The 20,725-nt window shown below is 41.3% G+C and overlaps 1 protein-coding gene across 4 annotated transcripts in view; it reads right to left on the reverse strand.

Annotated features, from left to right (window-relative positions):
- Window positions 1-20,725, reverse strand: part of CACNA2D3 (calcium voltage-gated channel auxiliary subunit alpha2delta 3) — a 498,964-nt gene that overhangs the window by 159,627 nt on the left and 318,612 nt on the right. For all 4 annotated transcript variants that reach the window (XR_014005100.1, XR_014005101.1, XR_014005102.1 and 1 more), the window contains exon 13: window positions 17,133-17,266. Coding sequence is in view for 1 of the 4 variants with exons in the window: in XM_081184001.1 (XP_081040127.1) it covers window positions 17,133-17,266 (134 nt within the window). In the remaining 3 variants the exon portion in view is untranslated. The remainder of the gene's footprint in view (window positions 1-17,132; window positions 17,267-20,725) is intronic.

The following is a 20,725-nucleotide window of genomic DNA, read 5'->3' on the forward strand; positions in this document are numbered from 1 at the left end:
TTTTTATTATTGACTTATCTTTTATTTGCTTTTTCATCACTGCACAAATGTAATTATAGTTGTTTTATGGGTTAATGGGTTGTCTCCAATGATTCTTGAGAAAAAGTTTGGAACGGGAGACTGAAGAGGGGAGGAACTGGTGAAAACAGCCTCCCCCAAACTCCTCTCCAATCATTGGATATTCATACGTATGTAAGATTTTATTAGCACTGTGAAACATATGCCTTGTTGAATGGAGCCAGGCAATGCCAAACCACTTCTGCAATTGGGAACGGGGGAGACATTCCATTTTGTTGGCATTTAAGAGTGAACTTTGTAGCTTGCACTTTCCAAAACAGGATGTGAACCAAAGCACAGCCATCCAGCAGAATTTGCATTTCATAGGGTTTTGTAGGTTTATATTGCTACTGTCCCATTCTACTACTTCTGCTCTTGGCAGAGCAAAGAAGAGGCTGTGCCTTATCAAGCCACACTAGGCTGACTTTGTTATTAGCCCTCCTCCACAATTTGACAGCAACAGGGGAGTCATTTCCTGCCTGCCTACCTACTGGGTAGATAGGACAGAAAATGGCCACAATAACAAGAGTGGGGAAACTCAGGTCCAGAGCCAGCTGTGCCCACCAGGCATCTGTACCCCCCAGCTCTCTCTGGCCCTTGGAACTGTTCTCAGGCCACATCCCTCACTGGACCAAACTTTTTTTTGTCTGGCTGGACTGTGTCTTGCAGCTCTGATAATGCCTCTTGCTGGTAAGGAATGGACTGCACCGAAATAAAATATCATTGGGTGGAAGACTGTTTCTAAACTGTTTTAACTGCTTCTTGGATGTTTTTAACTGTAACTGATTTTAGATGTTTTTAATTGTAATCATTTTTAGGGGAGGGGGGAATGTCATACTCTGCTTAGAATATTTTTGTTTTGCTTCTGTCTGCCTCGCTCCTGGGGGAGGAAGGGTGGGATGTAAATTAAGTAAATAAATAGTAAGATTTAAATTAATTCCTCTGCTCACTGTGGTCTCTGGTCCTGCCCATCATGTGACCCTCAGAAGATGCCCCAGCATGTCTATAGTAATAAATAAAACAAATTAAGAATTCTGAAATGGGAAAATGGCTCCTGAATTCGGAAACAATGCAGGCCACCAGTGCATTTTCACCGGATTTTGCAGCGAGTATGGTAGGCCACCTTCAGTCAGCCTGTATTTGGAAGAAGATTTTGTATTTTCCACAACTGGAAATGTATCCCTTGAACGGGTGGCTGAAGGAATGTTACTATTCCTCTCAAACTCACATGAAAGCAGAAAATTAAATTTGTATATATATAAATCTGTAAGAAAAGGTTAAGATACCCAAAATGCGAGCTACTCCCCTCCTCTAGCTTAATATAATTGCTTTAAACTCATATGGTGGAAGTATTTCACATCCCATATGAATATCCAAAAATAAACGAATGGGCAAGAATAATAAAAAAGAAGACATGCATATACGTATACACACACACATTGCAGATGGCATGTATTGCAAATTGATGTCACTTTCCAGTCATTTTAGTTAAATTCACCATTGTATCCCACCTTCAATAAGCTTCCGATACAAATTACAGGGCATAGCTGTGGCTTTCCCCACCCTTGCTGCTTCCATTGCTCTTAGCACTTATTGGCTGCCGTACAAAGATGCTTGCAAAGCAGAAAGCATAATTTTAATTACTGCCAAGCCTAATCATTTTTAAACGAGGTATTTATGAAAATTGATGGGAAGGTGAAACACAACAGCAGGACTATCATTTCACACACAGGAGTACTCTGGCACGAAAGGGAAAGGGGCATCGACGGATCACGTAAGTGTATGGAACACACACATTTATTTATTTTCTAGTTTGTGACAAATTAGAAAAAGGAATGACAGGTATAACAACTCGTGTAAAAGGGCAGGAAAATAAATGGCCCTGTATGTAAATGCTTCAGCATCTGTAACCATGGGTGTGTCTGGCCCTTTAATTATAGAATTATAGAAGGTGGTGGCACGGGTTCACGTCTTGAGTGTTTCTATTAAGAAGGCTTCTGAGTGTCTTCTTTGCAGTTATTGGCCAATCGGGGGAGATTAGGCCTAGTTGGGAAGGAATTAATCTTAAACCCTGAACAGCTTGGCTTAGGTAAATAGAATATTTATAAATTATGAGAAAATTCATAAAATATTTCATAAAAATATTCATCCTAATTTCTGCGTTGTTAAGTGGATACATTCTGTCAGGCGATGGTGTCCTTTTGTTAATTGTCTCAGAGTTTCTGCATGTAACTCTCTTTCCGTCACTGCTTTGGGAAACAGGGGAGGCTGTGGTTTTCAGGCTTCATCAGTTAATACATGGACAACAAGTTCCTCTGGAAAGTAACAGCAGGAAACATACCTTGGTGCTGATATTGAAAGAGGAGTAATAACTGGGACTGTGGGAAATTTTAATAATGGAGCTTTTTGGTCATTCTGATTGTATACTCCTTCCGTTAGGCCGTCTATCAAACTGTTATATTGATGAATAATATAAATGTATTAATTTGGTTTATTCACCTTAGAGTATGCTTCCATGGTAGATCTACTACAATGAACCCTGAAGAAAGTAAGAGAAGATTACAACACTGGAGGAAGAGGAAGGTGGGGGGAGCGCACCGCCCCCGCACCACAATCCCAGTGGGGTGCCATCGTGGCTGCCCCCTTGTGCTGGCACCATGCCCCCGCAGGCAGTGCGCCACACCCCTGGGATGCGTGCCACGCCTCTGCGGGCAGCGTGCCACAACCCTGGGACATGCACCATGCCCCCCGGGACGCACGCCAGCCATGCCCCCACCTGCTCTCCACCCCCAGTGCCAGAGCATGAAGCTCCACCACTGGATTACACACTTTCCCCCCCACACCACCCTCATGTTCCCAAAATTGTTTCCCTCCCCCCACCTGCAGCTAGAATCTCAGAATGGATAGTCAAGGGACGGACCTCTAGCCCTATTTGGGTGTTATTTATCTCCGGAGTCGACTATTTGTAGTGATGGTGAGGGGGGAAAGTAAATAAATATCAATTGTTGCTTTTTAAAAATAACTTTTAAGATTTGATGAACATATATTCTCTGGTAAAGATAGCAACACACAGCATGTACCCAGTGTAACTTTCCCCAACCTGGTCCCCTCCAGATCTAGTATTTTATGTTTTATGAGCCAGCGTGGTGTAGTGGTTAATAGCGGAAGTCTCGTAATCTGGGGAACCGGGTTCGTGTCTCCGCTCCTCCACATGCAGCTGCTGGGTGACCTTGGGCCAGTCACACTTCTCTGAAGTCTCTCAGCCCCACTCACCTCACAGAGTGTTTGTTGTGGGGGAGGAAGGGAAAGGAGAATGTTCGCCGCTTTGAGACTCCTTAAAGGGAGTGAAAGGCGGGATATCAAATCCAAACTCTTCTTCTTATTATTATTATGCAATATTGTGCAAACAAATGCTTTACATAGTAATGCACCATGGGAGTATTGTGACAACAATTGAAAGGAAAGAGACTTGCACCTGGGACCCCAGAACAGCAGCATTCCACTCCATTGCCATAATACAAACCTAGTAAAGTATCATTCAGTTCAATCCTATGCATATTCACTTACATGTAAGTCCCATTGTTTCTATTTGAGACTATGTCTAGGTAAGTTTGTAAAGGATTGCAGTCTGGCACAACTAAAACAAAAGGATGCATCTGATAAAGGAGAATATAACCTACCAAAGCACATGACACAATCCTTTCATTAACTTTTATGATGCCACAGACAGGGTCCGTGTTTGAGTTTACTTTAAAAGGCTAGCATGGCTATTCTTCTGGAATGTTGCATCTGCCTCAATCATAGTTTTTCATCTGTATTTTCCAATACTTTTCCAATTCGTTTGTGAAGAGTTCAATTATGTCTAGTGTCGCCAACAGGAACTGATGACAGTACAATCAGTTCTTGTTCAATAGCTTTACTCTGAGCAATGGACGGTGCACACCATCTGTTAATAAGTCTGAAGTTAACACACTTCAATACTAGTTTTTAAAGCTACAGCTCGTGAATTAGCTGCTCTGGGCCATTTCAGGGAGCTGCTATGTAGAATGAGTATAGTTTTGCAAAGGGATACATACTTTGTTCTTTCTCCATACTACAAACAACTCTGTAAAAGACATGCAGAAACTGTAGGCTGACTGGAAACTACAGAAACCAGCCCAAGGGAATAATTGGAATGTTTCCACCATCTGCCATTAGTGCATTTTCAAAAATGAGAATTTTGCATAAAGTTTATTATTATTATTATTATTATTATTATTATTATTATTATTATTATTATAACACATTAGTGTGTTTTTTCCAGTTTGATCTAATATATGAGAAATGCAGAAATAAATTCTTCCTTCATTTAATAATTTGTTGCCTTTTGATTTTCAGGTTTGGGTGCTGACAGGCACAACTAAAATTCCAGTGAAAACAGGTCTGAAAAATCTAAAAGCATTCTTTGTCCTCTCAGAGAAAGGGGTTGTACATCAATGACAAGTTGAAAAATTCCTTGCCCTGCTATATCTCCAGCACACAGGTGTGGAAGACATGTGTAGAGAAGAGTTCCCATTGGGATATTCTGGTAAATCAAAACTGAACACCAAGCCTGCTGCCTGTGATTTATACAGATAATATTCCATAGCAGAAGACTGTGAGTTAAAGAGACAAACCTCTGAGCACTATGAAGAACATCCTCAAAGACGCAGCACAAGATTCTCTTATAAGCAGTTATCCTGTAAATTCTAAAGTCACTAGGGTGCAACCCACACTCGAGGTTCTTTCATTTACGAGGTACTGCTGTACTGGTATGTTTCACTAATGAAAATGCAGATCAGGGGTTACACTGTAAAGAATACATGTTTGCACAACATGGTAATAGCGACTATGCCTTCCTAGGATCATACTATCCTGCTGGCTCCCTGTGACTGCTTTGCTCCTTCCTGGTCTTTTCAGCAGAGCAGCTAAGCCAGTGATGGCCAAACTTGGCCCTCCAGCTGTTTTGGGACTACAATTCACATCATCCCTGACCACTGGTCCTGTTAGCTAGGGATGATGGGAGCTGTAGTCCAAAAACAGCTGGAGGGCCAAGTTTGGCCATCACTGAGCTAAGACCAGGATTGGCTTACTGTGTCATCCAAACCCAGACTTGTTATAAAGCTCTTTCCTCCTTAGCGATGAGCTGTAGTCAAGAACAAACCTTGGCTACAGCTTGTGATTAAAGGGGACAGAGACTGATATACAGCCAGGGTCCAGGTGCCACACTAAGTCAAACCTTGGCTTAGCTGCCATGCTGCACTGAGCTAAAAGGACCAGGATGAACAAAGCGGCTGTGGTCACCTCCCTGGATGCCTGAATGCTCACTAGACCATGGTTTGGTTTAGTATTATATGTGAATGCAATCCCTTTATCTCCCTTGGGATGTGAAATAAAAAAGTGGATGATTCTTAAGTCGCATATAGTGTATTATATTTCTTTATCACACCACACTGCACCACACCTTGTGATTTCTGATCACAGAGAATGATTGCACACTCAGGGTGCATTGAAAAGAAGTCTTGCAAAAAGCAGGAGGGAGATGGAGAACAATCACAGTACTTCTCCCTCACCCCTGTGAAAAGTGAAAGTTTGGGGGAAAGGGCTTTCAAATGAAACACATCTGTGCAGGTGCTTATTGAGACTTAGCACCACCACCCAAAAATATGATGATCAGTCATGGACACTCAAACTTCCTTCCCACAGATTCATTCCCAAACACCAAAGGTTAAATTCTAAAGAAAGGTGAGGAAGGGGGCTGGGGATGTAGTTCTGGAGGATGGAAGGCACTCCCACCAATAATAGTTATAATATAACATGTTTGTTGCACATAAAAGAAATCTGAAAAATCCCAGAATAAAGTAGCAGAAGTATTGGGATAACTGCAAGTTGGTGAATGAGTTATGGTTCATGAGAAAGCAAGAAGCACACTACCACCACCACCCCCCACTCCTAATGTGGACTGGGTCTAGGTTAGAGGGCAATTAGAATGTACAGTAGGTTGACTACATGGACTAATCCAGCAATTTCTCATTTTTGGCACTGTTTTATGGATCTGATGTCATTAGACCCTTCAACACCTCCAGCAACAGTAGAACACATTCACTTAGCCATTTGAAAGGTCTGGATTTCTTTAGCTCTTTTTTAATCAAAGACGGAGTTTGAAATGTCAGCTCATGCCAGGGCTTAGATATAATGAAACTAAGCCACACTGGAGCTGCCAAAATACATTTGAAAAGAATGTGCTAATCACACAAGAACAACTTCAACATCCCTCCCTTTCGTAGCGTGGGAAGAAGGGGGAAACGTGACTGCAGGGATTTGTAAGTTGATGACCAGAGCAGACCAGGTCTCAAAAGTTTTGAAGAAAGAACCACAGATACAGTAGGTGAAAGAAGAAAGGGGGGGGGGCGGAATGAACCTGGGGTAGGTGATGAGGAAAATGAGGAAATGATTGAAAGTGAAAGAGCACACTGCCAAGAGTTGTATAGATAAGAAATACTTTCCTCTTTCCTTAAAATTTGAGAACTTGGGTTTATGTTTGGCCTGTTCACTGCATTGTTGTCTTGATACATGTGCAAAAGACAAGTAATTGCCGATTAATTCTCCAATCCAATTATGATTTTTGTTATAAAAATCCTGCTCAATGAACTACGTAAGAGAAAATGACAAGCAATGCCAGTTGGAGGACTGTTTCTGAAGTTGGCTAACACATTGGCCTTACTAGATACCAGTAATAGATTAAAATGCAAGACCTGGGTTATCTTTGTGCACCATTGCTGAAAGTCCATGCTATACTCTATGGAAGGGCAGGCAAGAACCAACAGAAAAATCTCTACGTGCTTCAGATACAGTTTTCTAGATAAAACTTAGCACTTTTGTTGGTTTCCTCGCCACCACAGGAAGGGAAATGGCTTATTTTCTTAACCCACATGATTGCCTTTTAGTTTCTGATGTTGCATGCAAGTCAAATAACAAATTAGAAGTGAATCTAATATGGGAGATGGAGCTAAAGTTCAGCAAAAATGTCCTTAAACAAAAAGTGGGATGCTGCAGGAAAATTGAAACAATGGCAGCCTTCAACACTTCTGAAGTTACTGTACATGAACAAAAATAATTAGAGTAGTCATTTGTTTCAATTGAAATAAAGTACTTTAATATTTATAGTCTGTGCCAGAATTATAATGACTCTGGGGCTAGAAGCGAAGTGTCACAGCATGTTCCACATGTTTTTAACACTGTTTCTAAAAGCTCTAGAGGCTATTAAATTTAATGAACCCATCTGCTACGAAATAGAGGTCCAACATAATCAGTTTTCTCAGTGCCATATAATGCAGATGGCATTCCACAATCCACGTGCCCAGATAGTTTTGTTTTTTATGGTCTTCTTTAGGTGTGTGGGTATTTTTATTTTACTTTGTTTTGATGGTCTGAACATCTTTTATTGTCTGTGCTATTTTATTTTACAAATACAGTGTACCATGATGCCTGCAATGCAAAGTTTAACTAATTAAAATAAATACTGCCATTTAATAACACCCTTTCCCCTCCGTAGCAGTTTTGACAACCAGCAATTAGCTCAATGATATAATACTCTGCAGCTAATATAATCATTGAAAATTGCCCTAAGAACTTCCAGGTCTAGCACTAAGACAAAAGCAAAGATGTAATTTATCAAATACAAAGGAGTTTGTTTCATGAATCAAAGATTCTAGGTAAAAGACTAGATGTGCATAATGCAGTTTATTCATGATATTGTAAAAGGTCTTAGAAATCAGGTGTCAATGTGGAAATGGAACCATTAAGTGGCCATCTTTACATTAGCTTGTCCATCTCCTCATGTGCTCTATTTTCAAGTGCTTTTATTTTATAAGAAGTGCTTTTATTGAGCTGAGCAACTCGACAGCTTCCTTAACCATTTGGAAGTCATCACAGCCCCTAGACTTTCACTGAAGCAGCATGTACATGCTTGTTCTTATTAACATCCAGCTGCTGAGGACAGGTCATCTTGGCTGCGCACCTACTGATTAAAAAAACACACCACTGCTCACTGCACTTTGAGCTCAAGTTCAGTCAAGATTGGAAGGGTTCATTATGTTTCTGCCAATTGCTACTTTAGTTTTTGTGTGTGTCATGTAATGCAATGGGTGTCATGAGCAGTTCTATAGTTCACCTTTAACGAAATAGTCAGTAATGAAGCAAATATGGTACACTTGTTGAGAAAGCCGGATGTTTGGCTGCAACAGCTAGAACTCTGGAGCTAGGTCAGTCTTGAAAAATGTACATGGATATTTTTGGAAGTTTTTACAAAGGCTTATTCTGAACTTCAAAAGTGTGCCTTTCCCCATATTTGACTGGTTTGTTAGCAGCCACACTAGATGCTTCAAAGTCACCAGATGGTACAGAATGCACGAATAAGAACTCTTATAGAAATCAGACTATCAGGGCATATTATACATATTCTGTTTCTGGGCCCAATTTGAAGTGCTGGTTTTGGTTTTAAATGCTTTGGGCCAGATTGTCTGAACGCCCAGCTGCACGAGCCTGCCTCCTAAACTCCAAAATCAGCTCCAATTCAGCAGCAGGACCATAAAAATATGCCTTACCAATAGAAAAAACATGAGTAGGGAGCACTCCTAAGTTTCTTGTTTTGTAGCTTCTAAACAGAACTTGGCACTGGCTAAGTTTTAGTTGCTTTCAGTCAAGTTAGCACACAGCCAAATCTGATTGGTTAAATAACGTTTAAGCACCAGGAAAAACTTTTCTTTTTACCCAGGCATTTGCCCTTAATTTAAAGGGTTTCAGGTATCTGTGGCAAGATATATAAGACCTGTCATTTATCTGTATGGCTATATTTATTGAGCTTTTATTGGTTTTGTTTGCTATAATTTGTTTTTATACTATGTTTGTACATCACTTTGGATCACTTTTATGAAGAAAATGAAACATTCCAACTCTACAGTTCTATGGTTCTATAAATAAATAAACATTAAATAAATAAAAGCAGCACTCATAAAAAGTCTTGAGAAATGGTTTCTACAATGATGGACATGTCATGACAGAGTTTTCATTTTTAGCAAGTAAGGTATCCACAGAGGTTACGTATATGGAGAACTATCCAGTGTTTGAGAGTCAACTAGTCTTTTGTCATTCTACCTACAGCAAAAAATGTAAGGGGGGAATAGTAGAAGTTCAAGTAAGAAATCTATGTCTGAAAAGAAAAGTACAAAAGACTGATAGCAGATGCTACCACAAAGTATGATGTTTAGAGCTATTTTGATTTTTTGAGATACTTGTAGAACAGGCACAAAATAAATTTCATTATTCCCTGCATAAATAACTGACTCACAAATAACACTTCCTCCTCTCACCTTCTTATAAATGTTTTTTACTATAATTTGCATTCACAGTAATTGCTAATATTTACTTGCCGTAGTCATGTAAGAGCATTTCAAACTAACTGTGAAATATTGCAATGGGCTTTCAGAGCAGCAATCCATAATGTGCACTAGAAATAAGAGACCCTGGGCTCCTTTTACTGTGCTGAAAATGCTAATTATATTCACTTATGATAATAGCTCAATTAACAAAATGCCATCTTTGGGAATATCATCTGGAAGAAAGAGAGTGCGAAATTACTTTGCTTTCTTCCTAAAACCTGATAAGACATGGCTCTTTTATATATAATGCTGAGGAAAGGTGATTTCACATAAGCTCATAAAATCTCTAAAAGGAGGAACTCCTGTCCTACTAGATGCGGTTCATCCATAGGGACAAGCTGTGAGCCACCCTTACCAACACCATGATCTGAATTGAGCCAGAAACTGTTCTTCTCCTAGGTATAAAGAGGATGAAGTAGCAGGGATGGCAAGACATCAATGGCAATGACAAGTGGCAGGAAATTCCCAACAAGCTTCACCAAATATGGGCGAATATGGACTAGAGCTCATTTGAAGGTCTACCCAGGAGTAGCCAACACACTGCCTCCCATTGTTGCTGTTCTCCAAGTCCCATCAGTCTCAGTCATCATGGCCGATGGTTAGAGAGGATGGACGCTATACTTCAACAACATCTGGAGGGCACAGCATTCGATGCCTCTACTGCAAGTCATGGTCCCAGAATATAGTGTGCTGAAAACCCCACACTGGGCTACCCTCTAACATATTTCCAAGCGCTACCTACATTTGCCAAGTGTGCATGAAGGAATGGGTTTCTGTGTAGTAAGTTTAAAAATTGACTCAACCCCCCTTTTGTTCTTTCAAAAGAGAGCACTTTTAAATGCGTAAAACTTGAACTGTTGAGCAAAACCATAATAAGGACACAATTGCATAAACAGTTCTGTCCTTTATCAGGACAGGCAAGGCATGGCCTTGGCTCCCCAGGGAACAACGAAAACACGTCAGAACTTTATCTTATGTGCCGACCACAAAATATGCACAAGACCAATGTTCAGGGGAAATGCCAAAAGCGTGTTCCCGGAGATTATGACGTGCCCCCCCCCCCCAGATAAGAGTAGGAAGAGGAAGATCCTTTTATGGTCAGAAGTACAGGAAGGAAGATCCTTTTATGGTTGAGAGTACCAGAGCAGGAACATCTGTGATGTCAACCTGCGTATACAAGCTGACGTGGCTGGGGAAGGGGGAGAGGATGCCTGGAGAGTATATAAACTGCATGAAACCTGTCATTTCTTTGGACTTGCTGTGGACTTGATCACGCAAGTGCCTTCTGCTATCCGGAGAGCAGAATAAACTCTTTCTTTGAATCAACCTCAGGTGTCGTTTGACTTCTTTCCTCCTGTCCCAGAGCAACGCTGACCCAATTGGTGAATTCCAATAAGGCTACATGCATTCACTGAACCCGACAAAGAGACTTAGGACACAGGTGTACCCTACATTTAAAGAAGAGCTAACACACATTTAAAGCCCAGAGCTTCCTCGCCCCCCCCCTAGCATTATATGAATTGTAGTTTCTTAAGGATAGTGAGGGATAAGCTAAAGTTCCTAGGATTCTGATGTGGAAGCCATGTGCTTTGAATGTATAGCATGGATGTTTCCAAAGAGCACAAAAATGGCAAGAGTTGTATATGCTCTTCCTTGGCTACCTCTGGGCTCCTCTGCTGTAGTGGTGAATGATTTCCCCTAAAGCTGAGTGAGCAATTGTGCAAGGAGAACTTCCAACCACATTTGTAAAGGGAGAGCTAGAGCAAAAGGGGAAGAAGGGTGGTTTGATGGGGATAAGGAAAAGACATAGAAGCTGCCCATTCCCTCAAAACAACCCACGCATGTTGAGGAGTGAAAGGGCAAGACGGGTTTGTACTGAGTTCAGTGGCTAGTTCTCCACCTATGGGTGAATGGATTGCGTTCTTACCATAAAAATCCCTAATGCTAATCATTCCCAGTGCTGAACTTTTCTTCTTTTTATTCCCCCTCCATTGCTTACTTTTTGGTGTGTTCCACAGAGAGACCCCAATATCTCTTTCCAGGGTACAGTCAATTTAAACCTCATCAATGTTTATGTGTACTTGGGTTTTTATGTGTGTGGCACTTTGCAATTACTTACACTGGATCTTATCAGCCATTCTGTTGCCCAGTCACCCAGTTTAAAGGGATCCTTACGGAGCGGTTCAGAATCTGATTGGGATTTTATTATCCAGAACAATTTGTGTCATCTGCAAACTAGGGAACCTCCTTGTTCACTCCGACTCCAGGTCAACCCCCTCACCCCGGCTGGAAATTGCAACTTTACATTTCCTGAGTCTTCCCTTCACTGAAATTAATCTTAGCCTTGCAAACAGCTTTTGTAAATAATGGAAATATAGCTAATTCCACAATAATCCACTTGAAAACACATTGAAGCTGTGTTACAGTGATAATATGTTGATGTCAAGGTAGAGCAATTTGGAGTCTTGGTCACACTCCGGTGATCTTGAATTTGTAGATTTTAAAAAAAAATATGAATACAAATACACAGGAAATAAAGTGTAGCCTGGACTCAACCAGCCAGGTGCACACACAGAAGCCAGCTCAAGGGCTCCCTCTAGCAATGGGACTTCCCTTCCTCCTCCTTCTGTGTCCCACCCCCAAATATGCCTTGAGGGTTGGGAGAACCCCCAGAATAGTGTGGAGGGGAGAAGAGGAGGACCATGCCATCTGGCAAGCAGAAATGCTTGTGCTGACAGAATGATTGGAAGAGAGTGGCATTGAACTCCTCCCTCTAAATGGAGTTTGCCAAAGAAAGCAGTTTAATTACACTGCATTGCAATGTTTATCAAACAAACATAGGGCTGCCTCTGAAGATGGTTTGGAAACTTCAGCTGGTGCAGAATTTGATGCAGAATTTGGTGCAAGACGGTTTGAGCATATTACACTGACCCTGGCCTGACTGCACTGGCTGCCAATTAGCTTCTAGGCCCCATTCAAAGAGCTGGTTTTGACCTAGAAAGCCTTGAATAGCTCAGGACCACAATGCCTCAAGGACCACCTCTCCCAATCTGAACTCTGCGTATATAAACCGATCTGGACCTCATCTGAGGCCCTTCTTTGTGTGCCTCCTCTATGAGAAGTCCGGAGGGTGGCAACACCAGAACAGGCCTCTTCTGTAGTGGCTCCCCGTCTGTAGAATGCTCTCCCCAGGGAGGTTCTTACGGCGCCTTCATTATATACCAGGCAAAAACATTCCACTTCAACCAGGCCTTAATATTCTTTTAAATGTGATTGTGGGAGGGTGCATTTTTATTTTATTTTTAACAATTTATTTTGTGCTTTTATCCTGTATTTTTATTTTGTGAACTGTCCTGAGATCTTCGGATGAAGGGCTGTATATTAAATACATCCATCCATCCATCCATCCATCCATACAGAATTACACTAATAAACGGGAAAGCAAGCATGATAAAAACTGATTCTAACATAGGAAGCTGTCTTTTAACAAACCCTATCAGTAGTCCAGCAACCTCAGCATTGTCTACCAATGACTGGCAGAGGATTTGCAGTCCTACCTGCAAAGACTAAACCTGGCTAGGGCTTTCAGCATATAGCATACAGCTGAGCCTCTACCACTGAGGTACAGCCCTATCAGCAGTTTTGTGAGCAGTTACTAAGTGCTTAGGTTATAAAGTTCCAGTTAGCCTTCAACTGACAGATACTGCATCCATATGATAAGATAGAAGAATCCAGACAGCTGATGTGCAAGGCAATTTCACACAACTAACCATTTGGCTCCCAGACACAAAATAACACTCTCAGGGCCTTAACTCAAGTGAGAGGTGCAATCAAAAGAACATTATCAGCTCTTTTCCTGCCCACGCGAAGGCAAGCACTTATTGATGACCACACCAAATGTTGCTGTGAAAGACAGATGATAAGCGAGGTCATCATAATTCCAATGTTACTCGAAGAAATCAGGTTTAAAGGTAGCTCAAGAGAGTATGAAAAATGTTATTGCAATTGGAGATGCTCAGATGTGACTAACATTACAAAAGAGGGAGACTTGCACAAAGACAAGACTGTATATATCACAAAGCTACTGTCCTATATTGTGTAAGACCAGTTTCATAAGTTGCGCAAACAGCCCCTAATAGTATAGTTGATATGTTGGACTCGCAGAAGGTAATGGTTTTATCATCAAAAATTCTCTTTATACCCAGGGAATGCAGCCAGTAAATATCGGTTGAACCTATGGAGAAGCCAAAATGATAACCAGCTTAGAGCTCCCCACCAACCCAAAATACCCTCCCCACTTCTCTTTGCTTGCTGCCAAGCTGGGAAGGGCAGTGGCAGAAAGTGAAAAGTGTGGAGGGCAGTATTTTCCCTCCCTCTCTCTCACACGTGGTGTCGCCTTGTTGGTGCTGGCCCATGACAGGGCTTTCTTGGTGATGGCTCCCTGTTTGTGGAATGCTCTTCCTGGAGAGATGTGCTTGTTTCCCTCATTATTAACATTCAGGAGGAATATGAAAAGATCCCTTTTCACCCAGGGATTTGTTGGCTGAAAGACACTGTTTCCAGCAAACATTAACCATTATTAACTGTGAGAATACCTGAATGGTTTTAATGTTTTAGATGTTCTAGGTGTGGAGAGGTTATCCTGTGAGAAGGAGGAAGGGCTTTCAGGAAGTCTTTTGAGGATAGAGCGGAAGTAAAACAGGGATTCTTCCTTTGCTTGGATTGTGATCCACAGCAGAGAAAGTGGAAGGTAGTGGACCTATGCTTTCAGGTGACTCATGAAAAAATTCTGAAATTTGTCTCCAAGCCAAGGTAAAGAAAAACTTGACTGGCAACACTAAGAAGAAGCTGCTTTTATAGCAGTTGAACTATTTGTCCACCTAAACCAGTCTCATCTGCTTCAACTGGCAGAAGCCTGCTGGAGTTTCAGGTAGAGATCTTTCACGTTACCTGCTGCCTGTTGCGTTTAGCTGGAGGTGCCAGGTAGTCTATGCATACAAAAACCACAATACAATTGTATTCCTGCACAATGCAAGTAGGTGGAAATTATTAATGCTTCTCCCTACTCTTGAGGAACTGTAAGATTCTCCTTTCTGCATCACCCGCTTTAAAACTCCCTTATTAAGACAGAGGGAAGAAAATGGGCCCGTGGGGAAAGATTCCTTCTTATCAGGTCCTCACCATATGCCAGACAGTTGATCACGTGAGACTCAATAATAGACTTTACATAATGGGCCTAATTATCCTGTTATAATGTCTGAACAAATATCAACTAAAGATTTCTGCCAGGAAACTGCAATTAGCAATAGGGAACCAGAGCTATCAATTATTATCCCTTTAATATCCAAAAAGACAACACAAAAACCAGAGCCCACAAAAAAGAGGACTAGAGAATTGGAGATCAAGATTGGAAATCCACAATTTAACCCTGATTCAAACCAAGAAGCATATTAAAATCTATCCACTGTCATAGATTTGTCAGAATAACACAGTTTAAAGTTGTACAGTTCCTTTAGCACAGCAATGAACGTAAATGCTAACAATGTTTCCATATAGAGGTAATGTTAGTTCTCATATAAATTTGCACAAAGCTAATGAATCTCAAATTTATTTATATGTTTAACATTTTCAAAAAGTGAGATTGAGCTCACCTGGTGAGATTTCTGAGATTTGTCTAGTACTGGTGGAGGTTAAAAAACAGAAAAGAACTATAGAAAATCTGTACAGGCAATTAGAACAAATGTTAGATTCTACTCACACTAAGCTACAAGTGTGTGTGATAGCTGTTTATATAAAGAGATCCCACCATATGTTATCCCTGTTTAGAAATGTATTGTTTCTAAAATAACTGCAAGTAAGTTCTACAAACAATCAAAATGATCTACTACTTACCATAAAAAACACGTGAAAACGAAACAAACACAAAATAAAAGGTTATATTGTCATTGGAAAACAATACCGGTTCTAATATTTTCTACCAATCATGCTTATAGGCATACAGTAAAAGGAGAAAGGGTATTTACTCAACTTCAACATGAAAGGCATCTCCCTTTTAAAAATGTAATAGTACATTCTTAAACATATTGTTCACATACTAAAAACTCCCAAGGCATTTCTGCAAGGTTTCCTATTGGAATCCTGAGCATACCAGCTTCTATGTACACATATCTTTAGAATATGATTTCCAAACTCACCTTGAAGTTGTTTCCTCCTTTTTTGGGTTGGGATTTAGCTGGAGATGCCCCCTCTCCATTCCACCCACCCCAACCTCAAATTAGGAGAGCGCAATTTTGGATTAGATCTATCACATATCCACCAGATTCAGCTTAACATCTGCCACATTCATGAAAATGGTATGCAGAATTAGTTTATTGCGTGTAGGGTAAAATATGTAGATTAGGAGCCATTCACATACCTGGTATCCTTGTTAGTAATTAACAAGTTACCTACCTCTGCTTTATAGCATTGGAACTATAACCTTGTGACTTGACCTACTGGTATTGACTAGGGGTATGTGTCAGCAACGTGTGCACCCCAAATAACAAGAGGAATTGGAGTGATTTGGGTCCTGATCTCACATTCCTCAGGCCAGATTGCATCATTAACAATGTATCTCAAGGTGGATCAAGGAACCCATAACTTCCAAGTTGCTCTGTGGTCTCACCCCCCCCCAAAAAAAAAACCTTAAATGTTTGAAACCTATTTGTTTGAGCTTTATCTAGGGGCACTTCCCTTGTGTCCAGTTTTCAAACTGATTGTCCACAAATAAAATTGGGGAGGGAACACGATTTCTATTTTCTATCACGCTAAAGTCTTCCTTTGCAGAACCACTAGATTTTTGAAAATTGGCAGGCTTCATCCCCCGCAAAAGCATGACCAAGCATGCAATTTGCATTCAAATCTATCAGGAAATCAAAACATTACAGGTCTTTGTTAAAAAATATAATTTTTAAAGGTTCCTTGCATAAAACCCCCTGGATGGGTATGCATGAAATTTGACATTGGAGGGCTCATTTGCCTGCAAATTCTATCTACTTATGTGAAAAGAAAAAATGTTATAGTTATTTTGAACTCCTGAATTTTGGATGTAACAGATCAGATTCAGACCCAAAAAACTAATCAATAGAATGACCAGAGCAGGTCCAAAGCAGATTGGGCTGCTTCCAAATGCTACAAATACAGATATAAAGCAAGTCTTGTGGTTGTTGCACATACAAATTTAATAAATTAAATTAAAATTTAAAAATCCCTAGTATTGACTGCAGTTGTATGAGTTTTATATGCATTAGCTGATTTATACTTATGCCATACATTTGTACTTTATGTGCTTGACAAGCAAAATGGCAGCTTTGTTTACTGGGCTTTAATACATGAAGCCTTACATTCTCTACAAATGAAAGACTTCCCAGTAACTGCTGCAGGTGAAATTAGTCAATTCAATGTAATGTAATGTAAATTGAACTTCATCTTAGCAGCTCATGCACAATCCAGTGTCAAGGAAGCAAAAGCTCAGGACATTCTATGTAGTGTCAAATGCAATGTGAGAACAATACCAAATTCCTTTGGGTGTTCTGCAAATAAACAGGATGTATTAAACGTTGCCTCTTGAAGACTTACAGTGCTGTCAACATAGGCTTCAGTCCATACCACGTCGTGCTCTTGATCGATCACTTTGGGTCGACTAAGCACATGGAGATATTCCATAACGTTTTCCTGAACATCGGCTAGAGTAGATATCTGAGTGAAAAACCCTGCAGAAGTTCAAAAAACACACAGAGAGAGAAACATGAGGCCATGCAGACAGAGGGGAGCATAGAATATGCATAATAATTACACTCATCTTGTCTTCTGTTTGCGCAGAAAGAAATAGGGGAAGGGGGGGGGAGGGTGGACCTGAAGAAAAAAAATTCTGAAGAAGCCTTGTCACGCATTAATTTGTGAAAGCACAAGTCTGTGAAATGATATGTCAGTCCTGAAAGGTTCCATTCCTCAGAGTGTTATACACCATTGCACAGCCTGTCCTAATTTGTTTGGTTCCAAGTCAATTTTTCAGCTTCAGGATAAAGTAAAAGTGGAAGAAGTTTGTTCTTAAAGGTAAATGCTTTTTAAAAATACTAGGGATCTATTAACTTTTCAGAGCCTTCCCCCTACCCCCACCCCATTCTAAGTACCCAGCATCACAAACGTAAGGCTGGTATTGTAAAAAATGTCTGGTTGTATCCAATTCTTGCTCGTCACCAGAATACAGAATTCCAAGCACCATAATTTCTTCTTCTGCCCATTGCAGTGGCCAGATGCTACATACAGTGCAGTCCATAGTTATCCACTGAGCCAGTAAGGAACTAAATAACTCTTATGTACTGAGAGTACTATGTGGACTGCATCACTAGGCTTAGGGAGTGATCCTAACTCAAAATATATTGTATGTTAGAAGTAATCCTAAACCCCAATCTATAATGGGAGTTGGAACTTGTATCCCTTCTCTGGCAGAGGGACTCGATCATGGTGAAAATCCCTGCTGTGACCACTGCAGATGTGAGCTATTGTGAAGCCAATGCAACAGTGGTAGCCAGAGTAAGGTCCCAAATGGGGTTTTCCAGGGTCAGGGCAGAGCCTACAAGTCCATTTGCTGGAGAAGATCCTAATCTCAGCCTCTCTGCTGTGCCAGCCAGAAGTTGGCAAGGTTTCGAAAGTGTTGGGTAGCTCCACTGCTCTGAGTGGCCCAGTCCTCTGTTAGGAGTGCTCAGGCTGATATTCTAAAGACTTTTTTTTTTGTTTATGTGCATTTGTTGATATCTGGCACACTCTCTCTCTCTCTCTCTGTGTGTGTGTAAATTTCACGTTCTGAGATTTTGTCAATTTTGAGCATCACATTAGTCTCTGCACAGAAAAGGACAGCTGTGGAAAAAGACACAGCACAGTACTTGCAGACATTATTACAGCAAGGAAGCTTGAGGGCTAACCACACATATTGCAAGCAAGGCACAGACATGTAAAAAAAAAAAAAAGCCCAAGGTTGTTTTTCTTAGGTGAAGTAGCTTCAGGAGCAGGATCTGGAGTAGAGAACTGGCACAGAGGCAAGGGTACTTGAAATGCTGAATGAGGTCATCCACTGGTTTGAGCAGAATTTATTTGTTTTGTTTATTAAACCATTTACATACCCCCTTTCACTTTAAAAGCACCAAAGCAGGCAAATGTGTGGATGGCACCCAACTCCACTATTTATTTCCATCAGGTGGAGCAGTGGGAGTGCAAAGTTAGTGCCAGGATGCAGCAAAGGTTGGGAGGAGAGCCAGCAAACTGAAGCTCAAGCCATACAAGGCAGAGACAATGCAAGTGGGTGATTCACCTGCCAGGTAAGTGGTGTTCAACCTGTTCCAGAGGGGGTTCCACTCCTGCTAAAGGGAACTTCAGGCCCAGAGGCTAAACACAGCCCTCTAGGCCTCTCTTTCTGCCCCGTGGGCCTCTTCCCCAGGTCACAGCCCCTCCCCAGCCACATTCCCCTCTCCCCAGGACACACCACTCACCAGCCTTGCTTCACACCCTCCTTGAGTGTTTTTGCCTGGCTGGAATGTATCCTTGAACTCTGATAATGACTTTTGCTTGCCTGGATGGAAGATAGAGAGGGGTGTGTGAGAGTGTAAGTAGAAACTAGTCTGGTGCTCAAAGGTCAAATAAACACCTGTTGCTATGCCCACTTTTGCCTCTAGCTCTGCTGGCCACCATAGGCATGTTAGCCCTAGGAGTTTCCTCCAGCCCTGGACTACATATTCAGGTTGATAGCCTGGGGGCACACATTGATCCATCTTTGTCACTGGGGAGACAAACTGCCTGGATTGCCATTGGGTCCACTTGAGCTGGTACAGCCTTACCTGGGAAGGAATAGCCTAGTTTCAGTCACCTATGTACCAGTAGGGACGCGGGTGGCGCTGTGGGTTAAACCACAGAGCCTAGGACTTGCCGATCAGAAGGTTGGCGGTTCGAATCCCCGCAACGGGGTGAGCTCGGTTGCTCGGCCCCTGCTCCTGCCAACCTAGCAGTTCGAAAGCACATCAAAGTGCAAGTAGATAAATAGGTACCGCTCCGGTGGGAAGGTAAACAGCGTTTCCATGCACTGCTCTGGTTTGCCAGAAGCGGCTTAGTCATGCTGGCCACATGCTGTACACTGGCTCCCTTGGCCAATAAAGCGAGATGAGCGCCGCAACCCCAGAGTTGGCTACGACTGGACCTAATGGTCAGGGGTCCCTTTACCTTTACCTTATGTACTAGTAATCCCCTTCTTGGTTTATTGTACTGTGCTGTAAGTGGGAAAACTGATAGAGGTCCAGAAACCTTTATCAGTTCAAAATACAGCTGTGAGACTGATAACTGGGGAAGGGGAAATATGAGTAAAACACTTCTTCATCTTCATTGGCATGCAGTCCATTTCCAAACCCTGCTTGAAGTGTAAGGATCATTTCTTCACATCTGTATCTATCGGGACCTTAAGATCCTCAGAGGTCCTTATCCAAGTTTCCCACCTGGTGGGTTTAGCAGATTGCTACAAGTGAAAGGGTCTTTTCAGTAGTGACATGCCAGCTGTTGAATGAGCTCCCTAGAGCTCACATGCCACCTTTTCCATGCTAGACAAAGACCATCTCATTTTTTATGCTGTATTAATTTCTCTTGCTTTTTTCTACCATTAATTAATTTTAACTTTTGTAATCTGTTTTAGGTTACCTGGACATCTAGAGCTGCCAATAAATACAGTAAATAAATAAGTAAGATGGACAGTAAACTGGCAAGTGACAGTTTGGAGCAGAAAAGCAGTGAGAAAAAGAACTAAGTGCTTTGTTACACTTATGCAGGTAGCATGCCATTTCATCCTACATTGAAATGTCTGAGCCATTCTCTGCAGAACATCACAATTTAGGATACTACAGCAGCGGGTCTAAATAGCCAATCTTTTATTTATTTCTTAGTGATATAATAGCTTAATAATAACTCCACAGGTTCAACTGCCTCTTGTCACCATTTTGTCCCCACACAGACTGATGTATTGATGAATTTTCTCAACCTCTTTCATCAGTGTTATGTAAAGTGTGAGGCATATGGTGTACAATTAATATTTAAATAAACTAACATTAAAGGGAAGGGACTGTCAAATTACTATAGTGAGGTAGACTATTTTCTTAAAGACTCGCCTAATACTGGCTCTTTTGTTTGTGGCT

This window comes from Podarcis bocagei (genome assembly GCF_964188305.1).
Source record: "Podarcis bocagei genome assembly, chromosome: 2".
In the NCBI taxonomy this organism is placed as follows: domain Eukaryota; kingdom Metazoa; phylum Chordata; class Lepidosauria; order Squamata; family Lacertidae; genus Podarcis; species Podarcis bocagei.